General features: G+C 48.2%; 1 protein-coding gene across 2 annotated transcripts in view; it reads left to right on the top strand.

Annotated features, from left to right (window-relative positions):
• The window catches only part of rempA (intraflagellar transport protein rempA), a 50,846-nt gene continuing 23,280 nt past the window's right edge, over positions 1–27,566 (top strand). For both annotated transcript variants that reach the window (XM_077636388.1, XM_077636395.1), the window contains exon 1: positions 1–586. In XM_077636388.1, coding sequence (XP_077492514.1) covers positions 539–586 — 48 coding nt within the window. In that variant the 5' untranslated portion in view covers positions 1–538. The remainder of the gene's footprint in view (positions 587–27,566) is intronic.

Here is a 27,566-nt window from a genome sequence, read left to right as displayed (position 1 = left end):
CTTCAATGGAAGCTTCAAGCGGTCACAAGTTAGACTTTCATACCACGACGCGTCGTTGACGGCTACGGAAAAAAGACGACTCCGTCGTGCAACGACAGCTGCTTATACTTTGGCTGCCACATAGACCCCCTTTTACTCGAAGAAAGCAGCGTTCGTCGAAGGAACTAAGTTATTTCCTTTTGTCCACGCTGGATGAGCCTTAGAAGGAAGGCTCCGTAACTGGTGGTTCATTGCTCCGAGTACTCCGAGTGAGTGCTTGCAGCTGCTCACGAAGGGAAGACGGGGAGGTCTTCGACGCCAAATCTTGCTGTGCAGAGCTTAAATTAGGAGGAGGAAGAATTCAGAACAAAAATTAGACGCACGAGAAAGAGAGGGCAGCGTCACCGAGAAAACATGGCCGTGTACATGGACTATCGCCTGGAAGACGCCGCACTGTCGTCAGCGGTCAAGACCCGGGTAGCCTGTTATCGCGGTGGGGCCATTTTCGCGGTGGCGTTCCGCGACAAGGACTGTGGAAGCGTGCGCCTGCTGTCTGAGGATGGCACGTCCCTGCCCAGCGAACTGCCACGCAAGCAAGAGAGCGCAGGTAATGTCTCTATGACAGCCTGCGACAGTAAGGCACCGCTCCTGATGTAGGCGGCGCTTGCAGAACGCAGCTTCATTGATTAATGGAGAAGAGAGTCAGTTTGGCGCCCTGTTGCCCTCAGAACGACGGCGACACGACGCCAGCTGGGTCGAACCTCAGCAGCTATCGAGTCTTACCTGACGCCGAGGTGCGATGCTCTGTCTCCGCAGACGTAATCAATGCAGCAGCTTTGGGCTCACCGCATTTCGTTGGATGCGTACAGTATTGAGCCACGAACAAAGAACAAAATGTTAACAAGAACTAGGCGACGTAAAGCGCTTCTTTCTTGTTGAAAGTACAGCGCCCTGTCGTAATTCCCAAGATGGCATGGGTGGTAAGTCCGGAAGTTGTGTGCCACTGTCTGTGGTGACGGAAAGCACTGTGTTTCAATTGTTCGCGCTCATGTTGCGGCCAGTCACACAGCGTTCGTATGCCAGATAAGTTTTGCGAATAGAGGCTCTGCAAAGCGGCTTCGTACATGTGGTGTTCGTACGGCTGTCGCCAACACTACATCGCAGAATGGTGCTGATGCTAGCATAAGTAAACTAATAATGTTACGGTCACGTCGAGCTCTCATGTATGTACGCTGTTTCTGCGGACAGGCATCAGTTGGTGCAATTTCAGCGCCAACATTTGAATCTAGAGAAAACACAAAATTCAAAACGCGCCCTTTATACGGGATCTTGAACACTGCTCTTGTTGTGTAGAGGGAAAATCAATGTGCACAGTCCCGACGACACTTGTCTGGAGTGGCCGACCTACCACACCAAAACTGCGACGCCTGGAGGTAGCCGCTGAGTTCGAGATCGGTTGGCAAAGAGCGTAGCTGGGGCATGCATTCGCGGCCGAACGAGGTACAGGCCTGCGAAATGAGGGGGTCGCAAGAGGCGATTCGCAATCTCTGCGTGAACACAACCGCTGAGCAGGGACAAAAGTCTCGCTGCCGCTGCACAGCTGGCGACGCGATACCGCCACCTACAAATGCGCGTGCTTCGTCACGTGAGGTTGCCACCTAAACCTGACGTAGCTTTCAATTTTCTTGACAGCCGCAAACCACTGAGGTTGCACACTGCACCATTCAATAATAACCCACTCCAGCGCCGATAAGACCATCGTTGCGCTGAGAAAAGTTATCTCCCCTGCTTCTTAAACTGAAGCCTGCCTGCTGATATTATTCCTATCCTCCGCGCCTGCTAATGATGAACGTTATACGCACTGCTAACTGTCTTGTGCACTTTTTTATGTTTAAAATCTCGATTGCAATGGCCCACTCTTCCTACCTGCTGCAAAATCTGGCTTAAACATTATTCCTCCGCTCGCACCGGCTAGTTCACACGACCATGGGAAAATTAGAGATGTGCCCGAAGATTGCGAACTTCCAAGTAACATTCAGCTTTCAGCGCCATGCAGCACGCGGTGTCAGCCGCGCAAACTAAAAGCGTTTGTACAGACACCCATACCAAAATGTTTTTTTCCTCGAAAGCGCCACGTGCATTGCGTTCACATATATTTGCAAGCAAAGAGAGAATTTCAGAGCCCCAAGTTTGAATCTGTTCAGAACCGAAATTTTTGGCCAGGTGGCAACGTTTTTGCACCATTCGCGTAAACTGGTCCGCGCATGGTTCATGCCCAAGAGGAACACACAAAATAAAATCATGGCTAGACAGGGTTTCGGCGTTTTCTTCGCCAGTTATTACCCTTTCTGTCCCTCTCGTAGTAACTGAGTGGCAACTGGTCAACACGGGCTCTGGAAGTGGTCGATTCAGCGCGGATGGAGTTGCTATGAACCGCGAGAGAAAAAAGAGAGACTACATAAAGTCATGGGCAAAAATAAGAGACACCCCCCTCTTGTGTTCCGAAGCTTGTCCGCTGTGCATGGGGCGCCACCTGACTAAGCGCTCCTGCTGTCGAGACCAGTGGCCGGTCTTTTACCACCGACGTTTACGAAACTGACAGGAAGAGGAGAGCCGAGCTCCTGTTGAACGGTGGCGTGGCTTAGATGCGCCGGATGAGGTCACATGGCGCAGGGAACTTTCACACGGACTCAGGGATGCTGTGCAGCTCTATGCAGTAATGAAGCTTTACCGAGTATGGGGCGTCGTCTGGGAAGGTCTGTTCGTGGCACTTCTCTTTTTCCTTAAACAGCTGAGCCCGGACACGTTGAGCCCGGATATATCGAACTGTCGCTTATATCGAACAAGTGAGAACATTCCTTGAAAAACCAATGCAAAAGAGTAGCATTACTGGACACGATTATCGAACTCGCGTTGAACGGATCATCCGACACATCGATCAATGCGCCACACCCTGCAAATGGAGCTCCTCCTACCGGCGCTCTTCGGTCTCTTTTCGCGCGCGGAGACGGGTCGGCTGCGAGGCCTTGCGCACCTGATGGCAGCGCCAGTGCTGTGAAACTGCCTGACGAGGTATGACGATGGTCTTCGTCTAGTGTAGTCATTTTTGGCGCCACATCGCTGTTATACGGTGAAGACAACCTGACTACGTAAAGCGTAGCGCGGGCACTCGCCTGTCGTGCTTCCCTGCCAAAGGCGTTGCGGAAGACAACTGTGAATTTTAAAGAGGTTATTAATATAGCCACTTGTAACAGGATTAATCAGCAGGTGAGCCCTAGCAGCGCTTGGCGAGTGGTGCGCTGCCAGCATTCCGGTGAGCGGCACGTCGCTGCTAGAAGCGCATCACTATAGCGTGATCGCGATATTTTCTTGCTTCTAGGCTACAGACAAGCTTAACTATTTCTATTTTATGTACGTAATTACATATACGTAATTTTCATTCATTTTGAATGAATTATAATTGACTGCCGTACCGTTAAGTGCATGTTTAAGACATATGGTACAAAATGCCACTCAAGTTTCCAGGAAGCACGGGCTTGTTGATAACAAATCGTGCTCATACTGCTCAGTAATCGAGGAGGACACTGCAGGCGCTGCTGCCTTCTAGTTTGTGCAGCTAGCTGAGCTGAAGCATGTGGTTCTATTTATTCCTCGTCTTGTTTCTCTCCTTTGGCCCTTGTCGATTGTGGTGCTGCTAGGGAACTCTGGCACGAAACTCGGAGGGAAAGAACGGAAACAATAACGGCAGGAAGCATATTGCTTAGTGAGAAACTACAACAAAAACTACGCCTGCACTTCCCCTCTGAAGGAACACATGCGTACTGCGCCGTGGTTTGTTATGCATAAACACCGAGCGCTGGCAGTAAAGAGTGAAGCCTTGATGCGTTGTGCTTGTTTTTGGCGCCGTCGCCGAGGACAGCGACCAAGTGATACAAGTCAGCACCAAGCGTAACCTCGTCCGCTGGTAACACTCCCTGTGCCGCCGAATGTCCAAGGGTCTCATGCAGGAGACGCCGCTGAACAAGATATCTGGGCGCAGCTTTTCTTCCATAGAGGTAGTTTGGTATAGTCCTGGAGGAGCGCCGCTCGAATCCGGCCGTGGCTGTGCATGCGCACCGAGACGGCGGCCAAGCAGAGGGGGGAGCGGCTTCAAAAACTGGCTGTGGTTTAGCTCTCGTTAAACCTGGTTGAAGTGCGAATGCTTGCTTGGCTTTCGCCTTAGAATTTAACTGTTCCGAAGAAGTAGATCAACTAGATTCAGATATACCCTTCGTCGGTAACTTCCATGGCGAGACTGATCAACCAACGCGTAGCGCACCGCTATACATCCCAGTGAAGCCGCCACGGAGCGAGAGCAAGGCGACGAGGTCGTCACATCAACGGAGACCACCTGTTAAGGCGCATTTATAGTCCGACGTGTTCAGCGCTCGGGCGCGCGTCGCTCGCAGTCAGTCGCGCTACGCCGGTTTCATTTCATTTCATTTATTTGCCCCTTAAAGGCCCGAAGGCATTACATAAGGGGGGGCGTACATACAGGTTGGAGGGTAGTAGCAGAGAACACAAAAGAAAGAAAGGGGGAAAAATACACGGGGTACCAAAAAAGTGTACAATAATATACAAACTAAAAGCAAGAAATAAACATACAAAAAGAAAACAAGGAACAGTTGGCACTTCGGTGTCGCAGTATGAATATGTTTATGAGAAGTGATTAGCCAGTTTCTCGCGGAAAAGGCGGCGATCGGAGCATGTTATTGCGTTGTCGGGAAGGCCATTCCAGAGCACTATGGCGTCGGGAAAAAATGAACTGGTCATTGCGGAGGTGCGGGTTTTAATGCGTGCGATTGGGTTACTGTGGTTTAGGCGGGATGACGTACGTGGGGGTGGCTGCAGCAACAAATGTCTTGGTGAGCGATAAAAGAAAGAGTGAAAGAGGCATAGACGGGAAATAACACGGCGAGTTGCTAGTGTTTGAAGGCCGAGGGATCGTTTTAGTAATGTTACGCTGGTATTTCTTGAGTACTGCGATGTAATAAAACGGGCGGCGTGATTTTGAATGGCTTCAAGGTCTGAGATGAGATACGATTGTGATGGATGCCAGACAGATGACGCGTACTCCAATTTAGGACGTACGAATGTTATGTATGCCAACTTTTTTACTTCAGGTGATGCAGATTTTAGATTGCGCCGAAGAAAACCAAGTGTGCGTGATGCTTTGGAACAGATGGTCTGAATGTGTGTTTTCCATGACAGCGATGATGTTATGTGTACTCCTAGGTATTTATAAGATGATGTTCTCGTGACGGCGACCGATTTTATGTTGTAAGTGCTATCAATAACTGTGTTTTTGCGGGAGAATGATATGGATTGGCATTTATTTAGATTAAGAGGCATGTGCCATTTGTCACACCACGCTGAGATAGTGGTTAGATCCTGTTGAAGAGCGGCAATGGCGCTAGCGCCGTGGATGGGGCTGTAAATTACGCAGTCATCTTTTTATGTTGATCGGTAGGTCATTGATGTAGATGAGAAATAAAAGAGGTGATAAGCCTGTACCTTGAGGTACGCCGGATGTTACGTCGGAAAAAGCTGAGCGACAGTTATTAACACAGGTGAACTGCTTACGTCCTTTAAGGAACTGCTCTAGCCAGGAGAGCAAAGTTTGTGGAATGCCGAGCGATGACAACTTAAAAAGAAGAAGATTATGGGAAACACGATCAAATGCTTTTGAAAAGTCGAGAAAGATAGCGTCGATCTGGACAAGGTTATCTAAGTATTGTAGAATGTCGTGGGTGAATTCGGCGAGCTGGGTCTCACATGACAGCTGCTTCCGGAAGCCGTGTTGATTCGGATAGAAAAAGTTCATTGATTCTAGGTGGGTCATAAGATTGGAAAAAATAATGTGCTCAAGTAGTTTAGACGGTATACTAGTGAGGGAAATGGGACGATAGTTGTTAGGGCACGTGCGGTCATCCGCTTTAAATATGGGTGTAATTTGAGCTTTTTTCCAATCGTCAGGGACAACCCCGGTATCTAAGGATTGCGTAAAAATTAGGTGCAGTACCTGGCTAGACAATGAAATGGTATTTTTTAGTAGCTTACTGTTAATTTGATCGCAGCCGGCAGATGTAGATATTTTCAGTGAGGCAATAAGCTTTGATACACCATCAGGGTTAATTTCGATTTTAGGCATTTCTGAGAGTGAGATTTCTGGAATGTGTTCATTAGCAGTAACGTTAGCAGCGGAAAAAACTGACGTAAAGTAATTGTTGAGCGCGGTCGCACAGTCATCGCTTTTGATTGGTTCTCCATCAGCATCTAGGAGTTGTACATGGCGATCTTGTGGTTTATTGGATAGCATGCGCCAGAATTTGTTGGGGTTAGAGTGAAGGATTGATAGTAAATCTTGAGAGTAAAACTTATCTTTAGCACTTGTCAGTTCTGTGGTATACTGTTGGGCGCACAAGCGATATTTTTCCCATGCTAAGTGACTATTTTGAAGTTTTGCTGTTCGATACAGGCGCTTCTTTTTGCCAAGGAGAGACTTGAGGCGTTTGTTAAACCATTGATTCTTGGTATCTGATTTAATAAGTAGGGTTGGAACGTGCTTACTTTCCAAATGTAGTAGGGTGTCTTTGTACAAATTCTAGTTCGAGTTAGGTGTGCGATTTAGATAAGTGCAACGAAAGTTGTCGAAAAATTTTTCAACATCATTGTTCATAGCATCAAAATCAGCCCTTTTGTAGTCTTTTATCAGTTTGCTGGTTGGTGATTTCTTTTTTAAAGGTAGCGTCATAGAGATGTGAACAAGGTTGTGGTCGCTTAATCCAGGAAGGACAGTAATGGATTTTACGTTGTCCGGGTGACTTGTGAGCAAAAGATCTAGGATGTTGTCTCCTCTCGTTGGACTTGTAATCACTTGCTGAAGGTTAAAGTCAAGGGTTAGTTCTAGAAAAAGTTTCTGTTCGTTTGCAGGTGTCGAACTTAGTGTCGAGAGCAATGACCAGTTAATTTGTGGGTAATTGAAATCACCAAACAGAAATATGGGTGCTTTGGGATACTCATTCCTCATAATCGTTAATTCATGGCGTAGGGAATCGGGGAATGATACGTGACTGTCTGGGGGTCTATAGCAGACACCGAACGCTAGCTTTCCGGAGGCGTTGTGAAGGCATACCCAGATCATTTCTAGGATATTATCATGCCGGATAATCGAGGACTGCAGAGTGTTACGAACGGCTATTAGAACTCCTCCCCCTTTTCGGTTAGTGCGGTCTTTGCGGTATGTGGTGAAATGGAAGTCTGAAGGGAACAATTCGTGGTCTTCTATCTCTGGGTGCAGCCAAGTTTCTGTGAGTATGACCATATCGGCGTCTGTGACTTCAATGAAACTGTGAACCTGATGGCGTTTAGGTAGAATACTCCGTATATTAGTAAAAGCGATGTTGATGAGTGCGGGTGAATGACGATTGCTTGACGGAATCGGTTCATGCAGTTCAGTAGAGTGTCACTTGGCTTGCTCTGAGGCCTGCTGTGTATTGTCCTGTGCTCCATTTATCTTTGCCGCGGGCTTGGTGTTCGTATCTGTTTCTGTTATGGTATCAGAAGCATGATAGTAGGTGTAATATTTCTCGCCAACGATAAGTTTATCGTATCGAAGCTTAGAGCTACACCCTCGGGGCTTAATGAATTGAACCAATTTGGAGCGAGCGAGTCGAGTGGCGAATTCGAAGTCTTCTCGGATAACGTAAGGTGTTTCTTTCAATTTACGACCACATGCAAGCACGCTTTCTTTTGCCTTGTAGTGATTCATTTTAACTATTATTGGTCGCTTTTTTTCCGTTGAGAATTGACCAATGCGGTGGGCGCGTTCTATTGCGCTTGGTTCTAGATTCAAATCTAGTTTTTCTTTGCACAGCGCAATAACTTTTTCCTCCGATTCAGTCCACGATTCTTTGTCGCTATCATCTAAGCCGAAAAAGAGCAGGTTGTTTCGGCGCATTCTGTTCTTCGCGTCTATGTTGGCGGCCTTTAGTTCAGCGATGTCCTGCCTAATCTGGCTAGTATCTACCTGTTTTGATGGTGATACTGTTTTACGCTCGTCTAATTCGAGCACTGCTACTCGGTTTGAAAGTGCAGTTAGTTGTGTTTCATGGCTGATTTGGGTTGTTTTCAATTGATCAAGGTCGGCACGCATGGCTGCATGGTGTTCTTCTAGCCGCTTGAGAGCATCTAAAACATCGGAAAGGTTGGTTGGTCCGGGGCCAGGATTAAGTTCAACATCTCCCGAAAGCAGCAGCATTAGCCCAGATAGCAAATCAAAGGCAAGTATGTCACATAACACACGCAGCGCAGTGCGCCATTTCAAGTCGTAGGGGCACGACACCGCGAAAAGACAACGATCGCTACTACGAGTCTCCTTAGCGTAGTCTAGGTAACTAACCTGGAAGGCCAATACCGGGGTGAACATCGTGCAAGAGTCGGTGTCGTGCCCCGCCGAGCTGACGTTGTGCCGCAGATTAAATACTGTTGCCTCTGGCCATGTGATTGATGACGTAGTCGATGGCGGTGGTTTCCAGGCGAAGGCGTCGAGCGGCGCCAAATATGGGCGGTCAGGTCCGGTTGATACAGCAGATGACTGTTCAGGCATCCACGGAGCCGGAGAATCCGGGAAGTGCAGTGTAGGTGATGGGCAGGGGTCCAGGCCACGGCGCGTACCAGCAGAGAGCCAGTACGACAGCACCTGGAAGGCCAATACCGGGGTGAACATCGTGCAAGAGTCGGTGTCGTGCCCCGCCGGGCTGACGTTGTGCCGCAGATTAAATACTGTTGCCTCTGGCCATGTGATTGATGACGTAGTCGATGGCGGTGGTTTCCAGGCGAAGGCGTCGAGCGGCGCCAAATATGGGCGGTCAGGTCCGGTTGATACAGCAGATGACTGTTCAGGCATCCACGGAGCCGAAGAATCCGGGAAGTGCAGTGTAGGTGATGGGCAGGGGTCCAGGCCACGGCGCGTACCAGCAGAGAGCCAGTACGACAGCACCTGGAAGGCCAATACCGGGGTGAACATCGTGCAAGAGTCGGTGTCGTGCCCCGCCGGGCTGACGTTGTGCCGCAGATTAAATACTGTTGCCTCTGGCCATGTGATTGATGACGTAGTCGATGGCGGTGGTTTCCAGGCGAAGGCGTCGAGCGGCGCCAAATATGGGCGGTCAGGTCCGGTTGATACAGCAGATGACTGTTCAGGCATCCACGGAGCCGGAGAATCCGGGAAGTGCAGTGTAGGTGATGGGCAGGGGTCCAGGCCACGGCGCGTACCAGCAGAGAGCCAGTACGACAGCACCTGGAAGGCCAATACCGGGGTGAACATCGTGCAAGAGTCGGTGTCGTGCCCCCGAAACGCCGTATCGGGCGGCCGAAACGCCGCCCCATACGCTGCGCGCCGACTTCGGAGCATGCGCAGAACGACCGCCGCCTCGCGCGCTTATCGTCGACACGCCGGCAGTTTGAATTCCGTTCGCGCCTTTTTCTGCGTCGCCTCATCCCTTTCGTTCCATCCACGGCATTGCGGCTACTAATGAAACATGGCTAGGGTGTTATCCGCGCGACAGAAACTTGCTCTCGTGTTACTAGTGCACCGCTTGCGGCAAAAGCGCAGGCGCTCGATGTATGTGCGAAAGATCGCTCTCTCCACGGGAACAACTCACCCGTTGAGAGACCGGTGCTTCGCCTTCTGTTGCCAAGCGTTCTCTTCGCCCTGGTGGTCTCTGAAATCCAGCCTTTTGGTGTCGTACACGCAAGGGTGTTGTTTGATGGCTTCGATAAACCGTTCCACAACGATGTCCGGCACTATTTCAGTATTTGGGCAGCTGGCGCCACTCACGCCGCGCGCACTGGCATCCGTCATTTTTCTCCGCGCGATGCATTGTGGGTCGACGCGGTCGGCGGCGCCGGCGCGCAATTGGAGGGAGATAGATAGATAGATAGATAGATTGTTGCCGGGAAGAAAGGAAAGTGCACAGGCCTGCTCACTGGCTCAAGACGAGCCACAATCGCTACCACGTGCAGATAGCAGAAGAATTGAAAGATGGGATAGAAAGACAGGATAGTAAAGACGCTCTAAAGATAAGGCCGATCCCGGAGGTAGTGCAGTACCGGGCCAACCGGTGGCGGAGCAAGAGCCAAGTCTGCGCCGGGCCCGTCGGGGCACGCTGGCAGCCGCCGGTTACGTTGGCCGCTGCAGTGCGTCGAACTATAGACGGTGCTTTTTCACCAACGCAACGCAGCGCTTGCTTGCTTGCTTGCGTTACGTCGGACTACATTCGCGCCTTTAGGCGTGGCGCCGGCTCGGGGGCGACAGCACACGCGACGAGCGGCTCCCTTCTAGCTGCGGCGGGGAGCAAGCTGACGTCACGCGTCGTCATAGCAACGGAGAAAGCTGACGTCACACCACCTGCCAAGCGTCTGTCTGTCTGTGGTTGCCAGGAAGAAAGAAAAGGAAAGTGCACAGGCCTGCTCACTGGCTCACGACTAGCCACAATCGCTACCACGTGCAGATAGCAGGAGAATTGAAAGATGGGATAGAAAGACAGGATGTAAAGACGCGCTAAAAACAAGGTCGATCCCGGAGGTAGTGCAATACTGGGCCAACCGGTGGCGGAAGTGAAGCAACCTTCAAACTTTCCGCCACATTTCCAAAAATAGGCAGTTATAGCATATCGTTACCGTGTTTACGTTACCGTTTACCGCGTCACCGAACGCCGGACTTTCCGGTTAGCGCGGCGCACGCCAGAAGTCGTTTTAGCGTACCGTCCCTCCCGTAACAAGTTACTGTATGGCTAAAACGAGTGATGATGATGGCAGGTGCCCAGATTTTAAGGGAAAAAAAATACGGATGCATTGCAATCATTTCTATGACGTGAGATGCTACACTTTAATAATCTTTTTCTCTGCATATAAAGACGTACGGACTACACTTCAGCTAACAGCCGACTTAGCGGCTTTTCAAATGTGCCCATGAATCAAGACACCTTTGCCTGCCCTGGCCAGTAGACAATTTCACTACGTAAACCGCAGTAAGCTTGCATACACAGCGCACGTTGCGTTGCGCGCGCTGTAAAAAAGCACAACTACGACACCTGTTTGCCGTGCCGCATCGTTGCTTCTTTGTGTATTTGGATGTAAACACAGTGGCGCCATCTAGTGGCACTAAGTTAAAGCGCGCCAACTCCGGGCCGGATAAACTTTTTATTTTCTGAAATTACTGATGAATATAGTAAGGGGATTACCAGTCTTCTTTTTCGATGAAAAAAATCATGAAAATATAAACCACTGTTAAATCGGGCACAAAACTGAAGAGCTGCAGTGTAGTCGTTGCTATTTGGGTATGTACACGACATATAGTTAGGCTTAACTGCTCAAAAATCGGCAAATAATCTCAAAAACATGGCCCAGTTGTTACTCAAGCCTCAACGTACGAGTGAGAGTTTGCAAATTAAAAGCGAATGCCTTCATTTATAGCGAGAAATGGCGCCGAAGAACGCGGCGGCGGTGTTTTATTTGGTCCGAAGCGGCCGTGCAGGGCGCCGCCATGTTTGTTTATGAGCGAACGCTAACTCACCGCAACGCTAAAAGAGATTCCGTAAAGTGCTAACGGACCGGTAAGTGGCGGCGCATGCGCACATGTCGCTAGATCGGCCCGGTAAACGGTAAAGTAAACACGGTAACGATATGCTATAACTCTCTAATAAGTCCAATGGGACCCGTAACAGATATTCTACGGGGTCCGGACATACGCCTGCCAAGCGCAGCGCCGGCTCTGGCGTACGGCATACGCGACGGGCGATTAGACCTGGCGTAGTATTGCTTTCGCAATAAAAAATGTGACGTAACTGCCTCTCCTGAGTTCTTTCCTTCCATGGGCACATTGGAGAGCGCGTAAACCATTGTGGAGTGTGGCGTACAATTTTGAACGAAATCTGAAACTTCCGCTGAACCGCCAGTGGTATCGGTAAGTGGTCATCACTGCTGAAGCGACAAAGACAGAACACCGTGGCGCCATCTTATATCAGTTGTACAAAGCACTTCAACTTAAACACAAAGGGATTTTTTTTTTTACTGCGAAGGCTGCTTTGGAGGATACGTAATACATGTCGAAATTTAACAAACAATTTTAAATTAAATGTATAACGCCCATTGAACCGCAAGTGGTTTAGGTAAGCTGAAATACCAAATGGCTCTCGCGTTTTTACTGCACTGCACTGTTCAATGTTGGCTTAATGGGCTTTACGTCTGATGTTTCTCCCTGTGGGTCCACCGTCTAGTTGCTCGCCGTTATTATGTGAAGCAGTAGGGCCTTGTTCAGTTCATCACTCTCATTGTCATAAAATTTGATTCACCGTGGAATCAACGCGTTATAATTTATTCTGTTGTATTCTGGGGACATTCATTACATTCCGATGACAACCTCGAGTCATATGCCGGGCAGGACTTCCGCCCAGTCCAAGTTGTTGTAGTTTTGGTAGCTGAATGATTATGACGGAACGCCTCTTATGTTACATCTGGTGTGGACTGTTGAGGCTAGTTGGCATAACAACATACGTACGTTGCATATAGCCGACTGACGCTTGCATGCTAAGGCACTAGGACTGGCGGGTAAATTGTGCGGTGGACGCATGATATATGCCAGTTGTGGTTGTTGCCCAGTGGTTATAATTATTTTCACCGTCATCGCAATCAGCCAGGCTACGCCCACGTCAGAAGAAACTCCTCTCCCACTGATCTGCATTTTACCCTGTCCTGCCCCAGTCACGGCCAGTTTATGCCTGCAAATTTTCTACCGTTATCTCTCTCTCCGCCCCCTCTTCTGCTATATTTTACCTCTCTTTGAATGCACTATGTTACCCTAAAAGGCCGTTGGATATCTGTTGTGCGCATTACATTCCCCTCCCAACTCCATTTCCTCTTCTTGATTTCAGCTTGGCTGCCATTAATTCGAACTTGCTTCCTAACCCACGTGGCTCTCCTCGTGTTTCCTAACTTTACCCCCTATCATTAGCTTTTCTGTAGCTCGCTACGTGTGCTGTCCCTAATCTACGCGTAATTTGAAGCTTTCACAGTCACAGCTCTGGGTACAACTGTTCTTGGGAATCAGAAATTCGCTGTGATGACGTCACCGCAGAGAGAAGGAAGGCGAGAGGGAAGGCACACGTGGGGAGAGGGCCACCTTTTTCGTCTTTGTCTTCGCCACTGCAGAGATTCCCTTGTGACTGCTTCAGACTACAAATATAAAATTTCAAGAAAGTCCGTGAGCTCGGAAAAAAAGTATAACTCTTTTCTTTGTGTTTTTTTTCTTCAAAAAATACCAAATTTGGGAAATAAAGGAGAACGCGTTTCATTAGGCACATTTACACTAACTCAGAAATAAGTAAAGAATTATATTTTCGCACCAAAACAAAGATGTAGCAAAGCCTTTTCAGAAAAAGATGGTGACATATTGCATTGAATACAATCAACGCAAAGCATTATTTGCATCAGTCGTCACTGCTACGTAGGGAAATGGCTGCTTGTGCGTCTTTTCTCAGATTGAGGTTCGAGTGAACGTAGGCAACTTCTTGCATGCGCTCTCCGCGAGCCTGTTGCGCAACTTGGTGTGCGCATTACCGAACTTGGACCAGTTTCACACGCCGCAGACGATGGGGGAATTCGGAGTAGCCGACATGCGACTGACGTCAGCGGTTGCTATACTGTGCGGAAAACTCCGTTCAGAAAGTTTGGCCGTGTTTGTTTACCTCTGGGCAATGAAAAAAAAACGAAAAGAACGTCCCCCCCCCCCCCCTTCCGTTGTTTTCGTTTTTTTTTCAGGCACTCATATACTTCAGACGGGACTCGTTTTTTAGACGTTGCTCGGTTCTGCTCACGTGACAGCAATGCTGACGTACACACACATCATGGCTACGTAGTATCCCCAGCGTCTCAGCGCTTTAGTTTATTTACTTTCTTCTCCTTTCCGGCGGCAATGTGGGGTGTGTGGCGAGCCTCGAGTGACGGGGTAGATGCACGGTGGGCGCCTCCGGACACGGAGCAAGACTATACAGGAGGTGAAACTCTCGTCTGCGCGAGCGAGCGCAGGCGACCAGATAAAGTCACAATTGTAGGATGGATGGATGGATGGATACGGCTGAACCCTTTACATCGGGCGGTGGCTCAAGCCACCTAGCCATGTCTTGTGAAATTGTACTCCTGTCTTGCTTTTAGCCACCAATCAGATAACCTTCGCTTGGTTACTTCTAACCTCTTAAAATCCACTTTCCCTTCACTATCCCTAAACCCCAATGCCTTGGGTAAGTCAGCCCCGCTGCCTTCCACTGTAGGGTGAAGCCCTTTACAGAAAAGTATCAAGTGTTCAGCCGTTTCCTCCTCCTCTCCGCACGCAATGCACAAAGTGTCTATCTCCTGGTACCTGACTCTATACTTCTTAGTCCGCAAAACTCCAGTCCTGGCCTCAAACAACAAAGAACTTCCCCTACAATTATCATAGATATTTTCTTTGACAATTTCCTGTTTAAAGGTCCGGTATGTTTCTAGTGCCGATTTCGTCAGCATCCCTGTTTTCCACAAAGCTCTCTCTGTTCCTTTAACCTTTTTCTTAACCGATAATTGCTGATTTGCCCCCTTACTGCTGTCCAGATATTTGCTTGTCAATTTTCTAGTTCGCTTTCTCCATTTCGTGTCAACATTCTTTATATACAGGTATCTGAAAACTTTCCTAGCCCACCGCTTTTCCTCCATCCTTCTCAATCGTTCCTCAAATGCTATCTTACTGCTAGCCTCTCTGCTCTCGAAAGACGCCCATCCCATATCACCCTGTACCCCCTGATTTGGTGTATTGCCATGTGCTCCCAAAGCTAACCTCCCTACTCCCCGTTGCCTAATTTCCAGCCTTGCTTGAACATCTGGCCTCATACACAGGACCGCATTCCCGAAGGTCAGGCTAGGGACCATCACCCCTTTCCAGATCCCTCTTACCACCTCATACCTATTGTAATTCCACAGTGCCATATTTTTCATGACAGCTGCATTCCTACTAGCTTTATTCATTACATATTTTTCATGCTCTGTCAGATACTCAACACTGTTATTTATCCACACCCCAAGATACTTGTACTCATTCACTACCTTTAGCACGAACTCCTGTATTCTATGCTCGCGGCCCTCTTCATTGAATGTCATGACTGCAGATTTTTCCTTACTATACTTGAAGCCTAATCTATCTCCCTCTGTACTGCATATGTCTAACAACTTCTGCAGGTCTTCCTTGTTGTCAGCCATTATCACTATATCATCCGCATATATTAGTCCCGGTAATGTCTGTTTAATCAATTCCCCTTGCTTGAAAAAAGATAGGTTGAAACCTAGTCCGCTCCCCTCTAGCTTGGCCTCCAAACCTTGCAGGTTCAACATGAACAACAAAGGGGACAGAGGACATCCTTGTCTAAGCCCCCGCTGTATCTCTACAGGCCCTGATACATTTTTTTCCCATTTTATGAGCACTCTGTTACCTCTATATATATCTTTTAAAAGATTAATTACTCCATTTTCCACATCCAATGTGCCCAATATGTCCCACAAATGCTCCTGAGTAACGTTGTCATAGGCTCCCCTAATATCCAGAAATGCTAGCAATAAGGACCTATGTTCCTTTTCCGCAATTTCTATACACTGTGTCAATGAAAATAGATTGTCCTCCAACCTCCTTTGTTTCCGGAACCCATTCTGTAGTTCCCCTAGCACCCCCTCGTTCTCCACCCAAGCCTGCAGTCTATCCTTTATAATTTGCATCACCACCCTGTAAACCACAGACGTCACTGTTATGGGGCGATAGTTACTTACGTCTGCTTTGTCCCCCTTTCCCTTATATATCATGTTCATTCTACTTAATCGCCATTCATCGGGGACTTTCTCATCCACTATCATTTTGTTCACTACCTGTATTAATGTTTGCTTGGATTTTGGTCCTAACTTCTTTATCAACATAATCGGGATACCATCTGGTCCTGTTGATGTGCCACTAGGAACCTTCTTCTCTGCCCTTTCCCACTCTCCTTGCTCAAGTGAAGCTATTGCTGTAACCGGTCTATCCTCCTTCGATAAATTATGTACCACGTGCTTTGCTGAAAATTTTTCCGTCATCCTTGTTCCTATGTGTTTTATTGCTTCATCCCCTTCTAGTCGAATACCCTCATCTGTAACAATAAACCTTTGTTCTAGCCTAGTTTTATTACTCATTGCATTTAGATGTTTCCAGAATTTTTGGGCTGCTTTTCTATCCTTTTTATTTACTTTTGACATCCATTGGGCACCCTTTCTTCTAATTTTCTCATTAATCAAATAGGATGCGTCCCTTCTACACTTTATGAAGGTATCCCATTTTCTGTCTACTTCGGGTTTTGGTTCCCCCCTCTTCTTGGAATATCTGTGTTCCCTGGATGCTTCCTTGCGCTTTTCTATTGCCCTCTTGACCTCCTCATCCCACCAACTCTTGGGTTTGCATCTTTTCCCTTTTAGCTTTACTCCCACCTTAGCTAGCTCTAGCTCCAGTAATCGAGTTAATTTGGTATAAGTCCATTCTGTTTCACTATCCTCAAAAATTACTTTCTCGATTTGTTTGGCTGCTACTTCCAATTGCTTTTCTGAGTAAAAAATTGTATGCGCCGACGGGGGCGCGTGCAGTGGCGGCGCCTCGTAGAAGCAGCAGCGGAAAAAATAAAAAAATGCAGCGCCCGGGCAGGCGGCTCCGGCGCGCTCAAAGCAGACGACAAGCAGTCGAAACGGGTGTTTGCTTCAGCGGGCACGCCGTGACGTTGTATTTCAGTACTTTCTTTCCAGGCCGCCAGGCGCCGCCAGCAGGATATTGGCGTCGCGGTCTTGTGACCTTTTCTGGTCGCCGCAGACGGGGGAGTTTCCACTCCTTATAGTATTCCTCCGTGCCTCCGGACTCGCGCTCCTCCGCTTTTCCTCCCCCAGCCCCACAAACACTTCCGTTGAGCACCGCTTCGTCTCAGCGACCTGAACACTGCCATTATAACTGAAAAGCGGAAAATAATACAAGAAGTAAGCAAGCGCGCACTGCTGCACCACGGCCGCCCTACCACCCCTCTATCTCCAGAGAGGCCATGGGTGCCATTTTAGGAGGTCCCAAAGACGATGCGACGGCTGGCTAGACGGCCCAGTAGTGAACATCGCTTGCGATAAGGAGATTCAAAAAGCCAAGCCATTGTCTTCCACCTGCCGCTAATATCTCTTCCATTGGACAAGCAAAACAACTCATTCTCAGGGAACGCCTAGAAAGTTATACCGGCAATTCGCGGGCTGTCAATTCAAGCATGCCATACAGATGTACTCGCTACCCTTGCACCGCCTGCGAGGTCGTGGCGCGGTGCTGGCGGTGTACCGCTAGGACAACTGGCCCTATGAAAAAAAAAGAATGCAAATGATAACAAAACAAATGAGCGCGCCGTGAAGCACCTCGAACTCTACGTTAAGCTTCGTCCCTGCTGTTGTGTGCGCAAAGCAGTGTAATCCTTGGTTGCTTGCTTTCCGTTTTGTTTCCCCTTTTGCATCGACAATTATGTTGAGTCATGGAGCCAAACATCTTTAGCGTAGTGCAGCCATCAGAACCTGCGTTCCAACGCGCTGCATATAACTATGTTCCAGGTTTCTAAAAGAACCAACGGTAAGCTGACGAATCCACCGCTCTTTCCGCCTTCTCCTGGCCAAGAATGTGCAGACAGCAGTGAGAATGGAATAGCTACGTGGGAAAAGTTCTCCCTGAAGACGTACCCTGAGTAGGGTGCTCTACCCTGTGGTGCCAGCCAGGCATTAGAGAGTTTAGTATAGCGTACGTAGACGCTATAAAATAGCGTGCTTCGTACTGCGCATGCGCCAAACGCTATTCCAAATCGAGGTTTAACGTACGTGCGCGTTACGTACGCTATTTTTCGAATTTAGCGTGCGTGCTCTTGCGTACGCTAGGAAAAATAGCGTTGTCAAAATGGCGGCGCCCACGTCACCCGCTTTGGAGAGATTTCGTCAGTGTTGTTGGGTTTTGTGGCATATTCATTGCCTTTAAATGGCACACGGGATATTCGCTTCGCCTCCTGCCACCTACAGCAAAAAGAATGACAGATAAACTTGCCCTATTTTTGATTCTGTGTGACGATTCCGCCGTTCTTAACCCTAACAAGCCGCTGCCGACTGTGTATTGGCTTGATTTGGATTTTTACAGTAAGGTAGTCATAACCTTGCCAAACGCAATCGTTTCGGCGGTAGGCAGAAGGGTCTCAAAGACCTTAACATGACGTTTTTAAAACCTCGCTCGGTTCAATTACCTAAAAGAAATTAGGCCCTGACCCGACTGAACTGGTGATGAACTGGCTGTCTACGCGCTATGACTTGGATAACCTTTGCTAAGTGCAAAAAATGTGTCGCAAGATATTTTCACATTTTAACACCAGATGGCGCCACTGCAACCAGCGCTATCGTTGCGTTCGGTTTGGCATACGATGAACTGAATGGGCTCATGCGATTCCCAGTGTAACCTCCCGCTAAATGCTTGCGTATAACGTATGTAAGCGCTACTACGCTATACTAAAAGTCTCTATTCATTCTCCTCCACCGATCGAGCCACACTCCCCACCCGGTGCACCTTGCCGCCGGGAAGAACAAAAAAAAAATCTAAGGGAAAACTAAAGCGTGCCGAGACGGCAGAGACGGCGCGGAGTGTACGTAGCCATAACGCGGGCGCTACATCACCAGTGCTATCACGTGACCACAACCAAGCGGCGTCCAAAAAACGATACTCGCTTCAGGCGCCTCGGAGTCAGCGGGGACCCTATGGACACACAAGCTTGGCGCCGGTCATGAGATCGCGAACGGAAGCGCAGAGTCCAAGAAGACCTAACTCGTCGTGCAGCCGAAGCTGGAAGGAAGATACAGTGGAACCTAGCTATAGCGAAACGGGTTAATAAAAAATATGGCTATAACGAAGGAATAGCTATTATTTGTTGGTTTGTTTCCATAACCCGATAAAGAAGTCCTGTCTGTGAAACCGTTACTCTCACACTCATCAGGCTGTTCAATATGTATGGGTCAACCTGTTATGTACGACTCTTCAGTGAAGTATCTGGCGTTGTTTTTTTGACAGGGATTTTTTTTTCATGAAACTCGCATTTAAACCGCGTCTGTGAAAGTTGCACGCTGTTTCCTGCATAATATATAATACGCGAGATATCTCATGTCAATTTTCTTCCGAATAACTATTGACCATGCTTTAGTTTACAGGGTGCTGCGTTATGGATTCAATATTTATGATGATTGTACTGTCAGATGGGGTTCAATAATTAATTCAATTTTGCAGTATTTCTTATCTACAAGGCATATGATTTATGCCAAAGCAAACACATGAAAGTCTTTAACCTGTTGAATTAACCGAAATTTCGCTTTCTGGTTGTCATAACTAATCTGATTAAACACTTTTGTAACGGCGATTACAAGATGAGGTGTACCACAGCACGCTGCCTAAAACACAAAACTATACCTGATTTCCAAGGCTGCAACAAAATATGGAGAAAGAACGGGCCAATATCATATTCCAGCCACATTTAATAAATTACCAACTTTTGTGTTAAATGTAAACACAGGCACTTAGAGCATCAGAGGAACAAAATAACGTTTTTTTGTATAAATTTAAATCCGATAATAGTTTTGTGCAGTTTTTCTGTGACCTGACTGCCAGGCCGTGCCAAAGCGTCAGGCCTGCAATCTGTATTTGTTACTCTTACACATAATAAAGTTTCTATTGTAGGTATTGTACTGTAGCCATTCCCCTTGGAAGCTCCAATAGAAGCCCATTTGTTTGATATCTTGTATTTACGAAGTAAAATTGTACTACAGTGGGATATAACGAACCTTCAATGAAACCCAACCATTTCGTGTTGAATATATCATTTTGTAACAGTGCCCGACACTTCCGGCCGTACCGCTTCTATGTGAAAAACCGCGGTTTCCCCGTTCTCCAACCACCTCGCTCTATGCGGACCACTACGAGAGCGCTCTGCATGTCCGGTTCCATTTGCAGTTTAGTTTCTGTTTTTCGAAGAATGGTCGCTTCGTTAAAACCGTTTGACGGTGCGCGCGGTGTCCTTGACGGTGTCGATGTCCCGCTGGTTTCACAAGACCAATCGGCGGAAAACGAAAACATAAAACAATTTATGTTCATCAGAAGGCGGGCATCATTAAAGACAAGACACTGCGATCTTACGAAGAAGTGTTGTGACCCGCGTGCTCTTGAGATGTGTGGCGAAGCCAACCAAAACGGGTGCACGGGACAGTCGCCACCGCGCCCTTCTTTGACCGAAGCCCTTATCGGTTTCAGTACCTGCAAAACAATGCTAAACATTCTTAATCGGTCACTCCCTGTTCTCCTATACGACATTATTCGTCTAATACCCATTTGCTAGGCTCTGAAGCTCCCGCGGGCTGCAGAAGACACAAGCGCGCGTTGGCAAGGTTGAAATATTCAGTTGCATGGGACACGTATATTCGGCCGTGTAGCGGGCACTCGGTGCAGGTGTTGAAGGCTCCCGCAACGCACTTCGGCAGCACACTAAACGCCGGCTATGGCTCGTCATTATACACAGTGGCAGGTAAGCCCATTGGCATGCGAGACTGGCTACCAAGGTCGCGTACCGCTATAACGAACCAACGACCATAACAAAGTAATCGCGGGGCCCCTTCGACTTTGTTGTATAGCGTTACAAACAGGGTTCAACTGCAGTGATAATGTCATAAATGGGTGCCGATGGATGCAGCGGAGAGAAAGTGTCTGGACGCTGCACGTCAGTGGGAAGCCAGGGCCTGCGAACGTGCGGCGGGTGGAACGGAGGATGAACGCGCTCGGAATACTGGCGGCCACGCACGCGCTGCGCGACAAGATTCCACAGCTGCCAAGATCCAAATGTACATATCGCCGACATGAAGCAAAAATGACTAAGTCAAGAGCACTTAGCAATCCGTACAGCTGTATAGCTATCGCTTAAATTCGTGTCGCAAGTTTCAACCGTCCTGCGAGTTTTTCCGTTAGTTTCATATTTTCGGGTCGGCAGGTTAGTATTAGCCCGATACACCTGTCATGCTGTTCCTTAGAATGATAGCGGTCGGCTGCGGTTCCTAATTTGAGAGTGCCTGTTACACTACCAGGAATTCGGGACAGCACGCAGCCAGTGCCACTAAGCATATCACGTTCTGTTCTGCACCCACTCGGTCATTCTCTCTCTTTATTGCGTCACGGATGATGTCAGCGCGTCATTTTTGAATGTTCGAAGCCATGCACAACGTGGCGGCAGCTAGGGGAACTAGAGTACTTGTCCCGAATTCCTGATAAAAAATGCACTCTAACCCCTTCTAACTGTCAGGCAATATCTTTCTCTTGGTCCGGATACTAGGGATATTGGTAAGGTGGTGTTCAACATCAAAGTGTTGTATCATATCAGTTGTGCTTCTCTTTAGGTCTCCTCCTTTTGTGCTTCTGCCGTAATGAAGCTGCTATCCATGATCTGACGGCGCCTACCAAATCTAGTTCACCCCATTTGTATCCTTCTAGTTTTCTATCTCTCATGGTACAGATCAGTGATACTACTTTGCCCGGATAAATGTGCTCTAAAGGATTACCCCCTCCAGTTATTCGTTGTCTGTCGTGAGCTATTGGTGTCTTCAGGCTGTTACTGTCTTCAGACTGTCAACTCCTCTGGAGTTGAACTACTGAGGTATTGAGCCCCACAATATCGACTCGTTATTAATTACGTAATGCGCATAAGACTGGTCATGTGACCAAAAGTGAACGCTGGAGACCAAATGACCGCCACCATAATTTACTATGCCCTTAAAGACCAAAGACCATTACATAAGGGGAATATAAACAGATCAGGCCAAAACGTCACGCAAATGACTTTTTCGCACGCAATATAACGATGTCACAGTCCTTCAAACCCCCGTTGCGTCTCCTGTCAGCACATTAACGTTTCACCCATACGCGGCCATTTCAAAGCAAAATTAATTCCTTCGAATTAGAAAATTGTTGTCCTTTTGACAGATATGCTTTTTTTCGACGAAATGGCATTCACTAAACTTGGACGAAGTATTGCTTGCTAGGAGTATTGCCATTATTAACTGGTGGCCAAGCGGGCCGGCTAATTCGTAGTCGTTCTTGTGAAGCTGCTCTTACGGGCTTGTAATTCGCTTCACCAACACAATATCTGCCGGAAGCGCAGACAGCCGCCTTGGATCACGTACGTGACGTATACTTGCCAGGGTTTCATTTTGTGGATATGCTGCAATTTTCCTTGAAATATGATGCAAGCGTGACATTGTGGAGGCACGAGTAAATGTAGACTTACTATTCGCACACACGATGTAAAACGTATTCGACGCCTTGCTCAGCAGAGAGGGCGGAGAGTTGAACCAGGAGGGGGCACTGGGGAAGGGGGCATGTAAGAGAGAAAGGGGCAAAGGAAGGATGGAGGATGTCAGTGAAGAAGATGCACGGTCAACCTGTCGCGGTTCTGTCGGGAAACGGAGCGGTGCTTCAGGGATGAGGATCCATGTGGCCACTGTCCGAGAACATTTATTTCCGTCAACGGGCCAGGATAAAGATGGTATATATAATGCACAGCACAGGGTCATTCCACTCCAAACGCACCAGACTTAGCTCTCGGCCCGCCCCAATTTATTGCACAAAATTTAGGGCTTTTTATCGCACTGTCGTAAGTAATTTCCCTCAATATTTTCGGGGAAAAAAGTTCACTCATGAGGCAGCTCTGTGAATTTTCTACACGCGTGAAAAACTGGGTCTCATTAAAAAAAATTCCAAAAAGTCAGTTCGTTTTTTTTACGTTTCAATATTTCTATCAACAATGTATCAGCCGTAATTTAGTGTCAGCCAGCAATAAACTGGCAGCAGAAATGTTATGTGTTTTGAGGTCGTTAATTAAGCCCAAAAAGTAGAAATTTTACATTTAAAAAAATGTGCGCGACAGTCGTGAGCAATATAAGACACTTCGTCTGATGTCTAGGACATGTACTACATAGTAAAAATGTGTGAACTCGAATAGAACACAATAAGTTTCAGAAAACAAGAAAAATCCCAAGTCGCAAAAATGTGCGATTAGCCGTCTATTGAGCCTTAACTTCAATGACGAGGTGGTCCAAGTAAAAATACAAAATGCGGCTTGATCCATAGCTAATATGATTTAAATTACGCTCAGTGACTTTTATTGCAGTTTTTTTCGCCGTAGGCGAGAAAAAAATGAAGCTAAACGCCATCAGCGCCAGTGAATGTTGTCCATTCCATTGCACAGCATGGCCCGCTCTCGTCATTTCCTAAGAAGAGAAACACCCTGGAAGGTTTGTGCTCCGCTCTTCGAGTGGACCCTGCGGAAACAAGTTGCTTCCTTCCCGATTAAGTGCACATTCGAGCTGAACGGCAGCATAGGCTCTGGATCCTGTCCTGCGGGGCTGGGTAACACGATCGAATGCAAGTGCTGTGTACGCTGGCTTGTGCGGCGAATGATACCGGGGCGCCACTTGACATGGTAAGTGCGCTGCAGGAATTACTTAAGAGATAAGAACAGTCTGTGGGCTGTGTTTCGGCAATGAGGTACTAGTGTGTGGGCCAGAGGAAAAAATAAAAATCGGTTGATTTAGCCGTGACTCATACCATATCGTTTTAATCGCATCAGCTGAGTAAAGGTGCCGCCGTAAAGAGAAGGTAGTGTTGGCACCGAACCTATGTCGGCACACCGAGACATATGTATACCTCTGCAGCAGCACTCAGACAGTGGGAGCAAGGTGGATGCCATACGCTACGTACTTTGACATTGAAGAACATTGGTTCGCATTGAAAATCATGGAATAACCAGCCATTCCGTGCATATATGTATACCCTCCATAGTATGTTATTTTACAAAACGGGCTTTAAATGTATGCGAAAAACAAAAAAAAGACTCGCAATAAACTTCATCGAAGGTACGCTATCGACTCGTGATTTTCAACGTATTATCCCTTTCATATTTACTGGGGCGACTTTAGTATCTAATCGCGGCTGAACCTGTGGCCTAGTGCAAATTTCATCATTAACACCTTCCCCAGAACAACATGCCTCAGCACCCAGCTTATTGCGCTGGATGTTTCACTGGTACGGCACAATGCGTTATTCTGTATCTAAGACAAGGGCTGTATTGAATCTGCTATATTAGGCGAACAACTTCTGTTTCATATTTCGGTGAAATGTGTCGACTCCAGGCGAGCTAGAGGTGGAAGGGAACTAGAGAAGGCAGTCGGGAGCAGTGGTCACTTGATAACGCGCGCACCACTGCTCCTGTAAATACAGCACGTGAAAAGTGCCGATGCCAGCTGGGATAAGGATGTGGGAGCACGAACGCCTGAACGTGTGAGTGCATGGCAAATTAAGATGTTGTTGTGCACTGCAGTAGCGTTGCGGAACAACAGTCACCGACGGCGATGGCGTCCAACTTAAACAATTTTTTTCTCGCCTATCTCACGTTCGGGGAAAGCACCCATTAAGTAAACGCTTACGTAGCAGTCCCCGAGGACACCTAACGAGGGGTAATTCACGGCATAGACCCCGGAACATCGCCGGAAGAACTCAAAGCCAACTGACGGGTGCGGACTCAAGGAGTCAAGATCCACAGCGCCCGCATGCTGGGAAAGTCAAAATCCGCCGTCATCACCTTCGATGGTCCCATAACCCGAAGGCAAGTCCTATACTATGGAGGAGAGATGTGGTGCTACCCGTGCCGCACGGCGCGGCAGATTTGCTACATCTGCTGCCAGCAAGGACATCGATCGGACGTTTGCCCGAACCCGGAGACCAAGGCCTGCAGACTATGCGGGACACAGAATGCGGCAGAAGGACACCAGTGCACACTCAAGTGCCTTCTTTGCGACGGCCATCACGCAACCGGCACGAAAGATTGCTAGCTGCGACTCAAGACGGCCGGTGAGCAGCGAGGGCGACCCCCGCAGAAAGGCCAGTGGCAGAGCCGGAGCCGGAGCCGAAGGCGACGCCCCAGATGGTTCAGCTCGGAGGGCGACAGGAGCCGATACCAGAGCCACAACGGGGCCGGGTATGAGGACCAGTCGCGAAGCCGAAGCAAGGGCCGGAGCCGAGAACGGAGCCGAGGCCGTGGCGGTCCCAGGGATGAGTCCTTCCCACCCCTGTGGAAGCAGAACGGCGGCCCGGGGCGGCAGAAGCAACAACAACGGAAGAAAGGAGGAGCCAAGGTGAGCTGGGCAGCAGGCCCTCCCAAATCATTGTTTCCGCACTTCGGTCAGAACAACCAAACAAACAACGAAAAGAAACTAGCTGAGGAGAACAGAGCACTCAAAAAAGAACTTGAGCTCTGCCGAGAAGAAACGCGGCAGCTAAAAAAGAGAATAGACAACCTCATAAGGGAAATGCCGTTACAGAGGGAAGGCGGGAGCTCGCCGGGGCAAACGCCGAGCCCACCAGTAGAGCAGACCAACAACAATCAGAGGAACAGAGTCTTAGAAACGAACTAAAAAGCTTCATGCATACAATGTAGAATCAAATGTTACAAATGCAACGAAAAATAGCGTTGCAAGACCAAAACTTCCGCAGTTACGTCAAAAACCAACACACTCAGAGAACCACTAATGACGCCAGAGACAGGCTCTTTATCGAGAGAAGATTCGGGACAGAAAGCCAAAGTAACAACAACAAAAATACATCATGGCAGGACAAAACAAACTAGAAATAAGACAATGAAACTGTAGGGGATACCGACGAAAGCAGGGACACCTACAGCAGTACATAAACACTAGAGACACACCACCAGACATTATTATATTACAAGAAACTAATACAACACCCACCCTAAAAGGATACACGTGCCAGGAGAGCGGACGCACCGCAACCCTCATTAGCAACAAGATAGTCACCATAGCACACAAAGGAATTGAGGACACGAAAATCGAACACATAATAACGGAGATCATACCCAAAAAGAAGCACAAAGCTAAAAGCACATTTATAGTCAATCTATACAGTACCCCCAGGCAGAAACACGGCGACTTCGGCAAACTCTTTGCAGAAGCAAACAAGCTAGTCAAGTCAAACACCCTAATAATTGCGGCGGATTTCAATGCTCAAAGCCCGTGCTGGGGATACCAGAAAATCGAAAAGAAGGGGCAGCAAATACGCATTGCGGCCGAAAACATAGGCTGGGACCTCTTAACGGACGAAAATCAGCCAACGTGCCAGGGTAATACCGTTAGCCCAGACACCTGCCCAGATCTAACATTTGTTAAAGGAGCAAAGCAGGCCGAGTGGGAGAAGCTGCTGGAGAACCTAGGCAGCGTTCATTTTGTACTGAAAACCACAATCGAAGCGGAGAACGTAAAAAGAAAAATCGGCACCGCCCATCTCACAGATTGGGACGCCTTTCGTAAGCACAGCGAACAACTAAAAGGGGAAATCACCTCGATAGAAGAATGGAGCCAACAACTAAAACAGATACAACAACTCTACACACAGGAAATAGATGGAACAGAAGGAGCACCGGAGTTGGACCGGCGGCTACTCGGGCTATGGGAGGCAAGACGCGGGCTCACCAAACGCTGGAAAAGACAGACGCTAAACAGGAAACTGAGGAAGAAGATAGCAGAGATCACAAAGAAGGCAGAAGAGTACGCACCACAGCTGGCCAGGCAAGGGTGGCAGCAGTTCAGCAGCTCACTGAACGGCACGCTCAGCACAGCCAAGACGTGGCGCATACTAAAGACCCTCACGGACCCAAAAAACGAAAACAGAAAGCGGCAAAACAATCCAGAAACTGGTCCACCAGCACGAAGGCTCCGACGAAGAACTACTAGAGGCAGTGCGTGTAAAATGCTACGGCCAAGTCAATCCCAAAGGCTACAACGGGGAGTATCTGGGGACAGAGAACCCCGACATGGATAAATCGATTACAAGAGAGGAAGTTTACGCGGCAATTAGAGCGACAACCAAAAACATAGCCGCGGGCGCCGACAAGATCAGAAACTCCCTAATACGCAACCTCAGTGACGAGGCGATAGGTCAGCTCACAGCATACCTCAATACACTGTTGGCAGACGGCACGATGCCGAAGGAATGGAAGCACGCTGTCGTGGTGACGATACCTAAACCCGGCAAAAAGCTTCAGATTGAAAACCTGAGGCCCATCTCCCTCACCTCGTGCCTCGGTAAACTCTACGAAAGAATAGTCACCAGAAGAATCCAACAACATCTGGAGGACAAGGAGCTATACCTGCACAGCATGTTTGGCTTCCGGGCGAACCTGTTCACACAGGAAGACCTCCTACAGATATAAGAAGAAATATTAAACACGTCAGCTAGAGCAGGCGAAAACGTTATCATTGCCCTAGATATCAAAGGGGCCTTCGACAACGTTAGCCACGAAGCCATCATGGAAGGACTGAACAACGCCAATTGCGTCAACAGAATCAACGAC

The sequence above is a fragment of the Amblyomma americanum genome, chromosome 1 (assembly GCF_052857255.1).
Source record: "Amblyomma americanum isolate KBUSLIRL-KWMA chromosome 1, ASM5285725v1, whole genome shotgun sequence".
In the NCBI taxonomy this organism is placed as follows: Eukaryota; Metazoa; Arthropoda; class Arachnida; order Ixodida; family Ixodidae; genus Amblyomma; species Amblyomma americanum.
Note: the sequence above shows the minus strand (reverse complement) of the source record. Positions and strands in the feature narration are given on the sequence as shown.